The sequence below is a fragment of the Pseudochaenichthys georgianus genome, chromosome 20 (genome assembly GCF_902827115.2).
Source record: "Pseudochaenichthys georgianus chromosome 20, fPseGeo1.2, whole genome shotgun sequence".
Taxonomy (NCBI): domain Eukaryota; kingdom Metazoa; phylum Chordata; class Actinopteri; order Perciformes; family Channichthyidae; genus Pseudochaenichthys; species Pseudochaenichthys georgianus.
The window spans coordinates 20,220,990-20,239,085 of record NC_047522.1 but is presented as its reverse complement, the minus strand read 5'-3'; the positions used below and the strand labels follow the sequence as shown (position 1 = coordinate 20,239,085).

Sequence of the window (18,096 nt, the reverse complement as noted above, 5' to 3'; positions counted from 1 at the left end):
TATTTTCTGCCTGCTTCGCTGCAAAATAATTGCCATCATCTTTTTCCCTCTAAAATAATTCCCACCCCTACGCGCAGCAAGGATTACCCTACAGCTGATTTCACATTTGGAGAGGAATGAGGGAAAGTTCTATCCCCGCAAACCAGACCTCTCTTACAGCAAGGTCTAGCAACGGAGGATCCGATCCATAATTGCCGCCCAATTATATTTGCTTCAAGCTGTACCGCTACGACTAATTGGTTCATGAATAATTTCAGTTCGAACTGCGGTGATGCACTCTGCACAACGTGTGACACAGACGAGATATAACGGCTAAACTGACCCGTAGTTTCCCAATTCTCAAAAGCAGGATCTCTATTCGAACAGAACCAGCCCCCTCGTTACTGACTTCACTCGGACACACCAAAGTTATTTCACTTGAAAGGCTCCGTCAAGGACCGGGCAGCACAATGGATTTATTTATTCATCAATGTATAAGCACAAAAAGTTACAATTAAATCGCAGTTTTCCTGCTTTGTCCCTGATCACATCAGAAGGCTATCAGTCGATTTTACATTTCAAGGGAAGGCAGCTTGTTTTCCTTTCTACATCAGAGAGAATACGTGTGGGCCGCTCTCTCTTTCTGCCACAGTGCTGTGCATCGATTCATCACTCACTCGTTACGTTAATCAGCCTACTTTTATATCACATAATCAACACAGTACATGGGTAAATGCAACTCTCTACATTTGTATCGATGGCAGCAGGTAGGTAGGAAGTAGATCACGTCCTTAATGCACATTTTAATTGGCATTGTTGAATATAAAACATTCATATTTTCCTATAACGGTCTTTAACATTAAGTAAGAGTATTGAAAGCCTCGTTTGAATACTTGTATTTTACTCAAGTTGCTTGTATGACTGACTGTGATGCAGTATAGGTTATTTAAAAAAATAAATGTGTTGGTAATTTACATAGCAGTTAGTGACGTTTTTTATACTGTATATATACAGGTATATCTATACCGTGTTATAAAATTATATATTTAAAATATTTGTATACAATGTGATATATATTTTTGGTCATATTGCCTAACCCTTTTCAAATGTTTCTATCATGTGATTAACAAATTAATATGATTATATATAAGTCGAGACCATTTAGATCACATTCCAGTTAATTAAGTCATAATCCAGTGATTGGAAGTGCACTTTTTAAAGTTAATCTCACATATATTTCATCCAGGGGAAAAGCAAAGTCAGACCGCTGGTCCGCTGGGCCGGTGTCCAAACTGCCCAAACATCATCCTCCACCTTTTAATTAGCAGAGTATCAACTCTAACAGCCCCCACCTCTCCGCTCTAACACACACACACACACACACACACACACACACACACACACACACACACACACACACACACACACACACACACACACACACACACACACACACACACACACACACACACACACACACACACACACACACACACACACACACACACACACACACACACACACACACACACACACACACACACACACACACACACACACACAGTCACTCCGACAGTCATCAGAACAGGTCAGGAGCTCTAGACACGACCAGGGCCTGGCTCTGTTAATTGGCTGCTTAACAAGGCCTGGGGAGTGTGTCACCGCGGCCCTGGTGACGGCCCTGGGGCTCCGTGGCAACGCTGCTCGGAACCCCCCCCCCCCCCCCCAGCAGCACTAATTAAAACATGCATGGCTCCCTCCTCTCTCATGTGGTGGCACGGGGTTAATGTGTGTACACCAGCCTTTGCTACACTTCCTCAGCCACCACTTACCCCCGACTTGATAAGCCCCCCCCCCCCCGCCCTAATGATTCTGTAGATTGGCTCTCTGACTGTCAGTGAGAATAGTCAGTGGTCAGCAAATCAGCCTGTTGCTGTTCCTTCTCACAATCCCCCGTCGATACGCGCTCCTCCTCTCCCTCCATTTTCACTTTTTCTTTCACTTTGTTGCGCTGAAACTTTCCCCCTCCCCTCTTTAATACATGAGGGTCAGAGGGGGCTGTCAGTGTGTGTCCGAATGTAAGAGTGTCAACATGTCGAAATGGTCTTCGATTTCACTGTCCTGTCCAAATGTGAATTTCCCTCCTTCTGTCATTCCCTCGCACAGCGCTGCGATTGGGTTTTTGATTATTTCATCTCTCTCTTGCAGAGCACCACTTAATAAATAATGACCGGCTGATTGATTTCTCCCCGCCTGTTCCCTCCATCAAGCCCTCTCCCTTTCTTTCAATCTCTTCATCACACTTTCTCTCAAAACACGCTCCGCAAGCACATCTCTCATATAAGTCATGATTCCTATTCTCTATCTCTTCCTGTTTTTTTCCCCCTTTCCAATTGTGTCTCCCGTTGCTGCCTTCTCACTCGCAGTGTTCTGATAGATCTCTCTGTCCCCTACAGCACGCCATGATGCTGCCTGTTCTCACCCATCACATCCGGTACCACCAGTGTCTGATGCACCTGGATGAGCTGATCGGCTACGTCTTCAAGGAGCGCTGCCTCCTTCAGGTAAGGCACCGTCACGACAGCTCCTTACTCGCAACGTGCGACCCAAGCTGCACTATTTAAAGGCTGCCATAGTTGATCACTAACAGGATATAGGTAGCCAAATCCCTGGGGTTCTCTCAGACAGGGTGCAATGTACAGCCAGTTAGATAGCATGATAATAAAAGAAAAGTTTTGTGCAGAGATCCAGCGTCTGCCTCATTACCGTGCCCAGTCCACCTCTGCAGGGATAGCTCATGTGGAAACCGGGGCTCAGAAGTCAACTAAGGTAACCCACACACCGGCCTGAGTCACACCTCTGCAACGAGCCGCTCGGGCCCACTGTGAGCCGCGGTGACAGTAGTCAGGACAACAGCCTCCTCCGTAACTGGCTGCAGCCTCAAGCTGTGTGTTCCTGTAGCAAGCCCCCCGGCCGCCTCCGGCAATATCGAAGAGCTGTCATAACCTGATACATTAGAAATCAATGTGTTGTAGCCTATACATAGTTAAAAAGGGGAAGGATGCATTGAGATACGCTCAAGGCTCCGTGTGTGTCTGCGCGTGTTCGCACGTATCGATCGGAGATTGACCTTTTTGTCGTTTGTATAATGACGACCCATCATTACGAGCGTTAAAAAGGGAACGCTGACCCGCTGCGAGGCCACCCGGCGGCCGACAGCCTGCGTGGCTTTCATCAAAGAGACGCCAATTTGAGCCTGAAATCTGCCGTCTCTCTCTCTCTCTCTCTCTCTCTCTCTCTCTCTCTCTCTCTCTCTCTCTCTCTCTCTCTCTCTCTCTCTCTTAATGGATCTGTCCCCCCCCTCTACTCTCATTCAAGTCCTTCATCTTTCAAAAGAGACAAACAAAAGAAAAACAATCAGTTTGATCATGACAGCTCCCATACAGTTCTCTGCAGTGTGTTACCTGGCTGTCTGTCTCCATCGCAATTCTATCCACTTAAGTGTGAACACCATGACACTGCTGTTTGTGTGTGTGTGTGTGTGTGTGTGTGTGTGTGTGTGTGTGTGTGTGTGTGTGTGTGTGTGTGTGTGTGTTTGTGTGTGTGTGTGTGTTCATAAAGCCGAGGCTGTCAGCAGTTCACCACTTCTGGGACCGAAATGACCCAAGGAGGGAGCCATCATTGCTTGGCTTACAGTACATTCCTCGTATACTACACAGAACACACACTTTGTGCCCAGATAGGTTTGGACAGGACGGCTGCATGAGTGCGACGGTGCTTCTTCAAAAAGCCCTCTCCGAGTCAAACTGATTTCAGATCTGCCATCACATCCCATTTCCCCCTTTCTGATGACATGATCATATTTAATCAGGGGAATGTTTTCCAGTGGAAATTTATGAGAAGAGCTGCAGCTAACAAATATTTTAGTAATCACATATTCTATGGACTATTCCTTGATAGAGTAACAAATGTATTGTGTAAGAAATACTATAGCTTTTATAAAGAAGCACTAGTACATATTCAAAAGAGACCTCGAGACTGATCCACTTATTGGTTTCCTTTTTAGAAAAATCACCATTTGTATTGCTTGATTGTATACAATAATATTATTATATGAATAAAATAGGCACTTCTGCAGCTCCCTGGAATGAACATTTATCAAAGAGTATTAATCGTCGAACACAGTATACCTTGTACAAGTCTAAAGTGTTTTAGACATGTTTTGACATTTCTATTTTGACACATTTAACACACACTGAGTGTTAATGAGACACTGTGGGTTACACTTAAAGGGGTATTTCTGCAGAGGAACAGGCTGCCATGCTTGGTTTGGGGCAGTGGAAGAGCTATTTCAGAATGGGATTTTGTGTTCTGGCTTTGAAGGTTAATGAGCTGTACTCCCATTAAAGGCAAGCTATGTTTTGCTTCGAAGAGATGAAAGCAGCAGATCATTCGGGAGACAGAGTTGTGTGGGTCCGCACAGAAATCAATGCTTGTTTCCAGCTCGCACTGTAATTCAATGAAATCATATCTGGGAATCAAACACGCAAGGAGAACACATGTCCGAAGTGTATCATCACTGTATACATTCAGTCAGTTAATCCATTGGACATCACTCGGTTCTCTGTGCAGCAACACGCCTGCTACTTCAGTACAGAATGACAATGTGATCTTTGCATGAGGCAACTTCCAAAAAAGCCAGGTAGAGAGCGGGAACCTCCCCTCCCCCTCCCCCCCCCCCACCCGCCTGGCTCCAGTGGTTCCGCGGCCCTTTGAAGCTCCTCTTCTGAGAGCCTCGCTGTGAAACATTTAACATTTAAAACTGGGGTAGGGGCAGGTGGGTTGGAGATGGAGAGACATGTGTTCACGGTCGCCACATGCTCCGGCATCCCAACATCCACCAGACCCTCGTAATCACCCTCCTCCCTGTTGCTTCATCCCCGTCCCTCACTTTTGACCCATGCTGACAGGATGAGAGGCATCACAGAGGATCTCAATAATGTATCCGTACAAGTTCTCGGCCCCGGCTCGCGTGCTTTTGTTTGTGTGCCCCCCACCAATGAGGCTCTTCACTGAGTGCCAGGGTCTTTTATGCTTTTTCGTTATTCAGAATGTTATTCATACCCAGCCATATGATTGGGACGCCCATCTATTTCATGCATTTCCAGGCACAGATAGCCTCTGAGGGCTACAGGCTTTAACATGTGCTTATATTTCTGAGCATGTTTGAATATTCCAAATGTTAGATATTACATAACAATGCAAGGGGATGGTCTTTTATAGCAATGTTACATAAGGGCTGCACACCCAGCTGTTAAAGGAAAAATTCACCCCAAAGATAACCATTTGATATCAATAACACTTCCCACAACTTTGTTTTTCTCGCTTGCTTACACAATGAACAAAGAATCAAGAAAAGTCTTCATGAATTCAAACGAATGGATTATGCGCTAAGAACTCAAAATGCTACTGTAAGGCCAATGCAACTACAAACAAACGTATGCCATTCCTTTAATAAACAAATCTGATATTTCAATATTTGATTCCAGTCTCTTTTCTTTACCCCCGAGTCTTCATCTACCTGTGCATATCCAATAATGCAGTGCACGGTGATACAAAGCTTTGTGGGTGCTGTTTGCCAAACAGGCAGTTTGCCCATCAGTTTCCCCGCATGTGGGTTCAGGAACACGCTTTCCACCCAAGTCTGCCACTCCCAACTGACTGATGATGTTTACTCCCATTTAGCCAAAGGCAGTTGAGCAGCAGCTGAGGCAGTGATCACTAAATCCAAATCTCTCCGATACGTTACGCAGTCATTATGTTGACAGGAACAGTTGCAGACGTCAATCCGCCCCACAGATTCAACTTAAAAGCCAATACCGTTGTTGAATGTTGTCCGTAACTGTGATGGACCTGCAGTGTTTACAGAGTGTGTTATTTTTGATGGGATTCCTGTCGAGTACCCAAATCTGTTGTTGAGGCTGTGTAGTAGGTGGTCATCGACTTCTGTCTGACATTCGCACAACGTGAGTTGAAAGTGGAAATAGACATGGTTGTTGGTGTTGTTTTTATTTATTTGTTATCAAACTGTCAACACGGCGCTGAGAATTGCTAGATTTATTTTTGTGTCATGTCAAATAACTCGCTTTCTTTCTTCTAACCGCAGGAAAAAAAATACAATTGCTGTTGAATCTGTCGCCTCGGTGTTCAAGGCAACAAAGCTGAAGGCCTCTTGAGCAACTATAAATATTGAAACCTCTCTGTTAACTTTTACATATATATCTCATTGGAGCTTGAAATTGATTTGAAGTTGGCTGAAAGGAGACAAGCATTTTGAAAAGCAAGCCCAGGGGGGAGAGTAGTTGGAGTTCTCTTTCGTGTTTTTTTGGCTGAGATTAACATTCTACTAATGTAAGATGGATAAAGGCTTGACATATCCTACTGAGCCCTATCTTTTGCCTTTTTCTTCCCTGAGTGAATTTGAGATGTTCAGCCGTGGCAGTCTTTCTAGGCACAGCAGTTTTTCGTCCTTTTCAAACAAGCTGAATGCCGACTAATACGCTTCCTTCAGGCTTATTTCCCACTTTTGCCTGTCTTTACAGGTTTGAAAGTTATTAATTTTCATATAGACCACCTGACTGTGACGAAGAGGCATGAGGGAACTTTCTCTTCCTGTGTCCTCACCTAAGCACACGTCCCTCTCTTCTGTTCCTTCGAGCGATTGCTGATCCGACATTATTAGAGTGATTTGCTTTGAACTGTGTTACCGTTTGTAATTAGTCATTAGACAAAACGAGGAAATGGAACCCATCAGGCTCTGTTGAGGGTATTCATGCAAATTAAGAATCTGGTTGCGGTTGACTTTTTAAAAAAGAAATCGGGCCCTCGAGTCGTTTCCTAACCACTTTTCCTCAACCTCAGTGGAAAAACACCATGGGGTTAAGGAAGGACTATTTATCAGGTCTTAGGGAAAGAGACTGAACTGGGTGACGCCATCCTGATGCAACAGCTAATGTTATTGATTATTATATTGATGACTTGCCGTTCGCATACATATATACGAACCCACTTATCAATCACGTACTAATTATGCAATTTTAAATGTTGCAGCCGCACAGACTTTGAGAAGCATTATCTTCTTTCCTTTTGTAAAGGATGATCCCGTATCCTATGCTAAAGGATACAATAAAGGAAGCATTGAAGCTCCTTTCCTGTCATTTAGAGGATTCTAACCGATCTTATCATGGCTGCCACTTGGCTATTACTTCCAGGCCATTTCAATCCATTGAGATCATTTGTAAGCAGAAAGGACTTTTCCACCGCGACCCTGTTCTGGTCCTTTCACCTTCTTTGAAAAGTGTCACCTCAGCCCTCTTTGCAACTCTCTCCTCTCTCCTCCAGCTCGCCATGACTCACCCCAGTCACCACCTGAACTTCGGTATGAATCCCGATCACGCCCGCAACTCCCTCTCCAACTGTGGCATCCGCCAGCCGAAGTACGGAGACAGGAAGGTCCACCACATGTACATGAGGAAGAAAGGTGGGTCCCGCTTCCTTTTCATGCCAATTATTCCCTGCCCCGTTTCTATTTTTACTGTCAAATGACCACTCTATCCCTCACCTCTCTGCGGGGGTTTTCTTCCAGGAATCAACACATTGATTAACATCATGTCTCGGCTGGGGCAGGATGACCCCTCCCCCTCCAGGTAGGCCTCCTGCAGCCACATATCTGTTCACGCTATCACTGACCACAGGGGCAATCAAAGGGACCATCGTTGTGATTAATACACCCAGCGGGCCTGCTGACAAGAAAATTAACTTGAACTGTGAGAGAACGGACATCACAGGGGAAATGAAATGAGCTAATTTTGAGAGCAACGGCTACTTATTATTGAACGTGAGCTACTGTTATTCTCTGATGCGTGTTTGACCATCTTTCACACTACTTTTTCAACTTCCCCCCCCCCCCCGTCCTGTCTCCTCCTCGCCCCCAGGATCAATCACAACGAGAGACTGGAGTTCCTGGGTGATGCCGTAGTCGAGTTCCTCACCAGGTGAGAAAGCGCTCTCTGCATCTTTGATAGACACATGTGCTAAATGAAGCCGACTACAACACTATCGGCCTTTCTTCTCCCCCCCCCCCCCCCCCCACCCACACCTCACTTCATCTCTCCCTCTTTCTTATTGTCTACATCTATCCGTGTCTGTCACAACTACGCTCTCCTCCATACTTTCCACTCATTCAAGACAGTGATCTACTGGCAATTGGAAGCAGGGATGTCATTTTTTCCCCCACTACCTCTTTTTAACGGGCTGAAATTCTCCATGACAACTTGCAATTAGCTGTCAAGGATTGCTGACTGTGTTATTGACTCCCGGGTGAGTGTGGACGCTGCTGCCGGGCACTTACCCGAGCACAGTGCTAATTATGAGATGCTATTATTAATCTCACACAACCTAGCGAGGCAGAGCCCACCTGCCCACTGTACCTCTTCATCAGGGTGGAACCTGAAAACATAAGAAAAGGGCTTTTTTATCTCTTGCTCAGGACTTCATTTTTGATTAATTCCATAAAGAGAAATTAATAAATTATTCATAAACAAGTTTGTCTTATATTTAATAAAGAGAGTCCCAACATATTTGAAATCAATCTCAAATTGTAGGAACAGAGCAACCACAAGTGGGTAAATGAGCTCTGTTTCCAGAACACGGCTAACAGTCCCTTCATAAGGCAAAACAAGCCAACCAATCCTACCCATAAGTTCTCTTAGACACTGGGTGTTTCTCAATGTCCGGGAAGGCTGCTCCAGAGCCACTATTTCAAGGATGCTACGTCACCGCGTCCCGCCGAAGGACTGTTCCAATGTCCAGGATGCTTGGAATTCTACCGAGGCCGGCGTCCTTCGTTGCGGGAAATTTCGAGGCTGCACATGTGTATCCTCCGCAGTTTTAAAATCCCCACAATGCTTTGCGCACGGACCAATTTCCAAATCTTTGGCGGAAATCGCGCTCCATTTAAGGCGGGGCCTCTCATATGACACACACCCGTTAGCCTGTTCCACCATTCTTCGTCTTCCGAGGCTAGGAAGGATTCTTGCCTCGCTTCTGAAGCAAGTGACTCGGAAGTACATGTGCTACCAAGGAAGCGTCCTCGACATTGAGAAACACCCACTGTCTAAACATTCCCACCATTAAACCGTAACTTCCTGCACTACTTAACCATATATATTTGATCTGACTTCCTTTTGCCAGACAGCATATCTTCTACTATAAAAAACTCATTTGTAGCCTTGGTGCCAACACTTCACAGCCTGAATGAATTAAACTGCAATAGTAAGTATCACTGAGTTACACAGGACACTGCTCCCGCTCCTTGCAGGAACAGTGTTACAAAAAAGGTGGTTATCCTCTGTTTCTCTTGTTATCTCTAGCTATGTTTTGGCTTCCTCGGCCTCCCTTCTTTGATTGTTAGCGTCTGACGAGACATGCTTGGCCTACGCTCTGGCCCTCTGAATTATTTATCAGCCTCTTGTCCAGTTAAATGGGTACAGCAGATCCAGCCAACTGCCTTGTGCACCTCCAGTGAGCGCGGCCCTCAGAGGCTATCTGTGCCTCTGCTATCCAGCCAACAGAATATTTTTGCACATTTAAATAGCCCTAACACAGGGAGTAAGTGTCGGACAGAAGGGGTTACGGCCTGTTTAAAAAAAGAAAAGAAGAGAAAGTCCACTGACAATATTTGTGTTCCTTCTTCTGGAAAAGTTAATATTTAATTAGGAGTACATAAGTTCAGGTGCATTTTTAAATTAGTAATGATTATTAAAGATGAAAGCCTGACGGGCAAACCAGAAGTCATCTTTGGAATTGCATTAAGAACACAATGTTTTGAGTTAATATCACTTTAATTTTTTCGTATTTTTCTCCCATAAGATTTAGAACCACTGCTGCTGAACTTGTGAATGAATAAGTTTCAGAGTTAAGAGAAAGAGATCCAACTTTAATGTCCACTTAATGAAGCTTTGATGTACGGCACGCTCAGTGAGGTCGATAGTTCACTGCTTTAAAAAATAATGTTAGGGCCTTTTTCTCTTTGAATCAACATTATCCTCTGATTAAAATACACCATGTTCTCCTAAAGGAAGCCCAGTTAGCCACTCTTTGTGACTGACACTTTATCCAGCGAACCAAAATCTCAGCTATAATTATTTTTCATTGCACACGAGTGTTTTTTTATTAATTCCAAGTGCTTTGTTTTCACACTAAGACCACAATAGCCTAACAAATAGACCTCTCGTTAATTTGGAAAACAGAGCACCACCTGCTTTCCTCTCTTTGCATTGATTAGAAATGACTGAATTAAATGGCCTGCTTTAATTCAAATGAAATCAAATGATACGCCGCGGTTAGGGAGACGCTGTACCGTAATGAAAATGGAACTTGCTCGCCCGGAACCCAGCTGTGGAACCACTGAAGCGTCCGCGGACCTCTCTGGGATCCAACACAGACCTGGAAAGGCTTCAATATCTGGAAAATTAATTAGGAGGTCTTGTCAAAATTGGTATATCCAGGATGAGGCGATTAAAAAAGTAACTGTTTTTATCTTACCACACAATTAGGGGAAAATCTCATTTTAGTTTTTTGAAGGATACAATTAATTCGATTTGGCCACTTTACACAGAAAATGGTGTGTAAAGTTGTCTTACACTTGACTCTATGATGAATGGCAGCAAGAAAGTGTTTTAAAACGCCCAAATCTAACTTGCTGTAGCTGTAGCTCTCCTGCTCTCCAACTTAAAATGTCTCCAAACCATTAAATCTGACATCAAGTGACTTGGACTTGAACTTTGCTCTTTTCTTTTAATGTCTCCATCCACAGTGTCCACTTGTACTACTTGTTTCCCGGTCTGGAGGAGGGCGGCCTGGCCACCTACAGAACAGCCATCGTGCAGAACCAGCACTTAGCCATGCTAGCCAAGGTAAACCGGTAACCCGTACCTGTGAAAGGTCTGCGAACTGACAGGAGACAATGTCTGAGACGGTGTTCTTTTTTTCTTGTCCTGCCGTTATGACTTTGCCTCTTTTTAAGGGGACACTTGGGAAAAGGGTAATTTTGTCTTGCTGCCATACCTTACCTTTTTTTTCTGCCCCCTCAGGTTTCTAATTGGAGTTAAAAGGTTGTTGTTTTGGAGTGCTAGACTAGTGCGGCTTGGGTCCCTATGGGCCCCTAGAAGTCTTCCTGAAACACTCTCCAGTTCCTGTTATCGCCGGGCCCCCTTTCTTCCCTCCTTCCCTCTCTCGCTGGCAGCGCAGTACAGCCAAGCCGCACTCACTGGCACGTTTGTAAAGAACACAACAATAATCGTCCCGTGATGTGGAGAAAGCAATTAAAAAACTTCAATCTTTCATGTTGCTCCCCGCTGAATACAAAGATGCAGTCGCCCGAATCTGCATTAGTGCTGTGTAGCAGTTTGGCTTGTTTCAATTTGCCGCTCGCGGTAAAGTGAGTGTGATACAGTGTTCAACGTTGCCAAATTGTTTACCAGGCTCCTCTAAAGCCGTCTGCTCAAGAACACTCACAATTATCTTTCAAAAAATATCTTCAGCGAGCTACGGCGTAATCCGCCACTTCACTTGGAAGGCTTAAAAGTCAGACCGGGTTCCCTCTGAGTTGGAGTATTTCTGAATTGTGATTTAATTTGTGTGTGCAATCACGGGGGGTGGGATACCACCAACAGTTATCAGCCATAATTAAATAGCACCCTGACTGTTTTTTGCCGGGTATTCCTCTGTGGTGCACTGCCAGGAAAATCAAGTTGGGCTACTGTTGAAGCGGCTCAAAGAAAAAGTTACAGAAAGTTTGACTGACCCAGAGTCCCAACCAACACAGCATTATTTACAGCAGGACATTTCCATATAGCAATTGTTTTTAGCCTATTTTGCATGAAGAATTGCTTCAACAAATAATCATTTTCTTTGTTGTGAAGATGTTTTCTGTAGTTAAAGTAATCGATTAGCCAACTATTCGTTGCAAAACTAGCGAAAACAAAAATATATAATCGTACAATGATAGTACTGGTAGTGATAATATTGTAAAATACCATATTATGTACTATTTAGCGTTATTGTAAGTACTATAGTAAATTATACGTCTTAATTTTTTGAAAAGGTCCTATGCTTTTTGGGGTTTTCCCTCTCTATAGGTTTTAGTGCATGTAAATGGTCTGCAGAGGCTATAATCCCAAGTTTCCCCCCTTCTGCCTAATGCCTGAAACGCTTCCATTGGACCCATTTGTTTACCTCCACAACATAGTGGACATCACTAAAGGTGAAAACGGGTGATGCAGCACAGGCAGTATGAGAAAAATAAAGACCTTTTTCAACATTAAACATGTCACAAAATAAAAATATGAATCAGACAATGTGCAAAATGGCGCCTCTTTAACATTAATAAGGTGGTGTAGCCTGGTGAGTAATTCTCTGTTATGCAAACGTATACTTCTAATGTATTTTATTGTGATAGGTGCTTAACCAGTATAAGAGCTTCCTACGCTTTAGACAGAATGAAGGTCACCACTGTACTATTTCACAATGTATCTAGGGATTATCGAGCATGTCCGTGTGTGTGTTTCTGTTTGTGTGTGTGTGAACATTTTGCTCCTGTCCTGGCTTAGTGCATCATGCCACAGCTGGACAACACATGGGCACATCTGTCAGTGCCATGAAGTAGAACCTTTTCCAGCAAGGGCAGGCAATCTTTTTCATTTCCCCCGAGTTTTCTGGCCCCCTTGGCCCCCCCTTGTTTTCCATAGAGAGCCTATGAAAATGTGCAATGCCAAAAAATGCTATTACTTTTTCAAGAGGCTATTATCGAGGTGGCGGCGCACTGATATGAATGTGTTTGTCTTTTGCAGAAACTGGAGTTGGTATCGCTTCATGCTCTACGCTCACGGACCCGATCTGTGCCGGGAGTCGGACCTGCGTCACGCCATGGCCAACTGCTTTGAGGCTCTTATCGGTGAGATTCCCCCGGGACCGAAGCAGGGATGATGGGTGTGCGGGGGAACAAAAAAGAGAATTGCATTTGAGTGAACTAATATGTAAATCTATTCCTAAAAGGCTAGATTTACATATAGTGAAAACAAATGGTGTCCTCTTCCGCTCCTACAAAACACAACACACAATTACGTAGGGTTTTAATACTGTAATTTAACTCCAATGAGGTTTTGCTGGACTTTGCAGCAGCACCGTGAATGCTTCCCTGCATTAATGGTTTTAATCACCTGCTAACTTCAGGTGCTTTGAATACAATGGAATCTTTAATAGTTAAGCTCAGGTCTGCGTGTGTTAAGCTGCGTAAAAAGCTGCAGTGGATCTCCCATTACGCCCTGGAAACATTACACACTTCATTGATTTCGGGAGGTGTGGTTTTGACCTCTGGCTGGACGAGGCAATCCCGGAGCAACACACACACAAGCTCGCTATACGTCTCACTGGCAGCTCCGCGCTGGAGTTTGTGCAGTGAATAGGACCCCGTGCTTAAAACCATACACACACAGAACTCTTGGAGCGGACCGACTCCCTCTTTCCATGCGACCCCATGGGCAGCGCTAAGCTCAGCCTCGCTCTTCGAGAGCTGCAGAGTCGGCAGCTTTCCTCATCTTATACACCATCTTGATTGAACCAGTGCAGCCATGTCTGCGCTCCCCTGATGATAGATACGGGAAGTGGGTGGCTTTAAAAAGAGACCGTCCTCCCCCTGCACCAACACAGCAGTGCGTGGGGAAAGTGCTGACTGGCACCACGGCCCCCTGTCGGCCCCGCGGCCCCCGAACTTGTCGCGGGTTTCATTATCGACAGAGATTGAGCCGTAATCTATTCTGTCCCGTGGCTGTCGCTGTCGCCTCATCGCCGCACACACCCGAACAACGCAGCGGGGGCCAGGAAGCCGGACGGCCCTATTTTCTTTTTTCCCTTGCCTTTTTCATATTTCAACTTACTAAAAGTGATGAATAAACAGCTTGTTATGAAGGAACCTGTGAGAAAACCGCTGTCAGAGAGCACCCTGCAGTGATGGGCTTAGATAACTAACTCAAAAATATCACCCCGCCCCCTGTTGCACGACAGACACACATGCTGAGGGGCAAAACATGCACACATACGCACTTTCAAAGCCAGTTGAATTGTGAATGCCGTCTGATGTTGCCTCTCCTTTCTCTTAGACTTTTTTCATCTTCATTTCAGTTTTTTTTTAGCTCAAAGGCCTCCTTTAAGACTTGTCGTTGAGCCGTCTATCCGTCTCCGCGCTCCCTGTCTCAGCCTTCCTCTTCATGTCCCTTTGCGTTCCTCTAACTCTCTGTTCCCCCTGTGATTCTCGAGTTTGGGTGTTATTAGGTGAAATATGTGCCACGCAGATGAGTCATCATGTCGCTCTGTCATCTCCCACCTCCTCATCCCCCAGCCCCTGCTGCTGGAGTGGAGCCTTTTCTCCTCACAACACAAACTTGCATCGCTCACACACGGTAAGATGATGTCCACAAACGCTGTCATGTCATCCTCGCGCACGCCTCTCTCACCTGACAAAGACATCAACCGCCGCTTTCCTAAAAGCAGCAGGCGCCACATCAACAGACATGCACTTGCAGACGTGTCGCTGCCTTGTTCTCTGAAGGTACCATCACTTTTGTCTTTGTATTTTATCGTGTGTATTTCTCCAGCGTTCACATGCGTGCAAATCAAATGGGCCCTTTTCCGCCACACTGAAAGTTCTGATGGAGTATGACATGCTCATACTATTTCCAAGGCCCTCCACCGGCTTACTCTGCATGTTTTTCTGACCTTTGTTTATTTGTTTCCTTGCCACAGTGACCATCGAACCTGGGCTTTGTTGGAAATGGCAGATAATCTCCTGCTTTGCATGGGCAAAGCTTTTCCTCCATGAAGCCGAGAATGTATCTACTAACCCCGAGGCAGGGCCATTTTCTAGCTCGAGACACGGAGAGGAAAGAAAGCCAGAGCGCTGCAGAGAGAGCGGTAGAGGAATGGAAAGCAAAGGCATCTGCAATGCAAATGGTCGCCCTGCAACCCTGAATAATTCAAAGTGTTGAATGGAAATCTTGCTTTTCTGATCCCCTGTCATTAACTTCTGCCGGAGTGGGCCATTCTCATTTGGGCTCTTTTGCCCTGCGCACCTCCCATTCTGTACCACCCCCTCCCCCGTCCTCGCTCACCCTCTCCCTCTGTACTTTTGCCTACTTTTCCTCTTTAGAAACCGCTTTCTCTGCTATTCATAGAAACGCTGCACGCCTGTTGCCCTGCCGTTTCCCTCCAGGTCTTCTTCACTGATAAGCCTCCGTCGCTTCCTTCCCTTTTCCGAACAGTCTGAACAGAATTGAGAGAAGAAGAAAAGAGGCCTCACTCTGTTTTTATGGCCCTAATTTCCTTGTACAGTTGATCTGTGGATTATACGCTGCCAGCAGCCATGGGGGATACAGATGGTGAACCTTTGTGAGGGCCCTCTCTAAGCTCTTCCTATTAAGAGAAAGGATTATCTCTCACTTGCTGAATATCAGATTCATACACAATGCAGCCGGTGGATTCATTGAGCGAGTTGCTTCCTTTGTTAATTGCTGCAGTGGTGGAGTTGGTTTCTTGCGCGCACTCTTTTTTTGTTTCTCTTTCTTACCCCCCGCCCCAAGCGTCATTTTTGAAAAGTAAGATGTTTGATGTTACAATGCTCTCAGCCTGCCTTTGTCGGTGCTGTAGTAAAAAAAATGTTTTGGTTTCTTCTTTTTTTTTACTTGAATGTGTTGCTTTCTGTGTCCGTCCCCCCATTGGGCCGAGAGGGAGCGGCTTAATATATTATTTGATGGATTAGAGCCTGAGCGTTTTTGAATAATTCATTCTCGGTTATTAATGTGACTGTCAGCCACTGGTGTTTCATATGCCCCTGACTCTGGGTTTTTATTGGTCACTGAAAGCCCACAGACATTGGAATTCTATTCCTAAACATAACACTGTACAGTCGGCATGGCTGTCTGCATTACACTTGTGACAGATGTGGAGATTCATTAATGGCAGGCCTTCTATGGCCTTGAATGATATCCTCTACACTACACAGTACTGGAAGAAAAGTTTTGATTTATCACTTCCAGTTTTGGGTTCCATTTGACTCTAGTATCCTTTTTTTGTTCAATACAAAAAGTTTGGAAAGTTTCCTTATTCTTTAAGCTAAGTATCCAACACATCTACAAGGGAAAGATTGCAAAGAACAGTGCAACGCCGACCATTTATCAAAATGGCAAAAGAGGTAATGAGCTTTGGGAGCATTGGAGGTTACATTTGAGTTCTTGAGATAGTTGGATATACTTTATTAATCCCCGTGGGGAAATAGTTTTCTCTGCATTTGACCCATCCTAGTGTTAGGAGCAGTGGGGCTGCCATTTTGAACAGCGCCCAGGGAGCAGTGTGGGGAACGGTGCCTTGCCGGGACTTGAACTGGTGACCTTCCAGTTGCCAAGCCAAGTCCCTATCGACTTTGCCACCACCGCCCTCAAAATATATTTAAGTATGTCATTCAAAGTTTCTAAGGTTCAAATGACATAAGAGATTTGAAAAGGAAAAAGGCTTGTAAATCAATTTCCTGAAGTTTTTCAAAAGGGAACTCTCAAACAACTGGGCCCACCACCGCAGAGTCAGTAACTGCATGTTCCAGGCAGCTTTACCTCCGTGGTTGTAGTCCTTCTTTATTGTACGCTGTCTTCACAACTCAGGGGGTTGAATGTGCCGGAGCTCTGAGACTGAGTGATTTGACCCGTGCATGATGTTACTGCGAGATGAGCTGCGGAGAGATGCTAGCATATCATTGCCCGTTGAGTTGGCTGGGCGTCTTTGTGGGCTGTGTGTATTCAGGGCGTCAGCTGCAACTCTGCAGGCTGACAGGGTTTACTGCGAAACACAGATCTCCGTTTAAGGATTGCAGCAAGTTGTGCGATTGATTGGATCGCTTTGAGGCAAGCTTTTTTGCACGGACAGCCTCCTCGTCAAAAGTGTTCTCGCTAGAATTAAGAGCATATCTTGGTTTCTTCATCCACAGGCCCTTTGATTGACACCAAAGGTGTTGCTTTGAGATTTGTAATACCTTCTTAAATCCCTTGAGGCTCTCCTGGTTTTTCCCTTCCTCCCTGCTTACCCCCTACCTTCTCCTAACGCTTGGAAGAAGTTTTAAAAATGTAATGGGAAGGAAAAACTTTGAGGCCTCCCATTTGGGGAGCTCTCCGAATCTGCTGTGTCCTCAGAACATGAAAAAAAGCTGCTTCCGCGGCCCCACCCCACACCAAGCTAGCTTCAGTGTTAACACACATGAATGCTTTATGAGTGATAGTTAAAAGACGTTCACAACATCGTCCTAGAGGGAGTTCTTCTCCTCCCGCAGCTGGTCTCCAGGGGAAACATCTGCTACGTCGAGGCGTCTAGAACTGAAGTCCACATTATGGTGAAACCACAAATCTCAGAGCTCACGCTTAGTGGGAAACATCCCGCGAAGAACCGCTCCCCTCTCCTGGGCTTCCTGCGGTCAGCCTCAGGGAAACCCCGCCATGCCAAGATTTCAGAAGCCCTGCCTACCGATGAACATCTGCGGGGACAGTGAGAAGAATTTAGAGCTATAGATATTGATTTACTGACATATTGTGTTTCAGATTTGGGATGGTTATAAGCATTGCATGAAATGTAATCTAGGCTAGATTTATATATCTATAAAGGGCATCCACATTTATAAAAGCCTGTTATTAGCCAAAGTAGCTGCTAGGGTAAGACGAAGTTGTCGGGCTGAATCAAATTTCACAAACATTTGGCCGACGTCTGGCAGTCATTCCCCCTCTGTTTATAAGTAAAGGGCATGGAAGGCAGTAAGAGTGGGTGTTTGGTTTGTTTGTATCTCTCTATGGTTTTGGTGATGTAGGTTGCATCTTCCCTGTGTGTGTGTGTGTGTGTGTGTGTGTGTGTGTGTGTGTGTGTGTGTGTGTTGTGGGTGTGTGTGATGTGTGTGTGTGTGTGTGTGTGTGTGGGTTGTGTGTGTGTGTGTTGTGTGTGTGTGTGGTGTGTGGTGTGTGTGTTGTG

General features: G+C 45.1%; 1 protein-coding gene across 1 annotated transcript in view; it reads left to right on the top strand.

Annotated features, from left to right (window-relative positions):
* drosha (drosha ribonuclease III) overlaps nucleotides 1-18,096 on the top strand; it is an 85,385-nt gene that overhangs the window by 31,145 nt on the left and 36,144 nt on the right. The window contains exons 17-22 of the mRNA XM_034108601.1: nucleotides 2,436-2,543; nucleotides 7,381-7,519; nucleotides 7,625-7,685; nucleotides 7,974-8,033; nucleotides 10,856-10,963; nucleotides 12,900-12,994. Of these exons, the coding sequence (XP_033964492.1) occupies nucleotides 2,436-2,543; nucleotides 7,381-7,519; nucleotides 7,625-7,685; nucleotides 7,974-8,033; nucleotides 10,856-10,963; nucleotides 12,900-12,994 (571 nt within the window). The remainder of the gene's footprint in view (nucleotides 1-2,435; nucleotides 2,544-7,380; nucleotides 7,520-7,624; nucleotides 7,686-7,973; nucleotides 8,034-10,855; nucleotides 10,964-12,899; nucleotides 12,995-18,096) is intronic.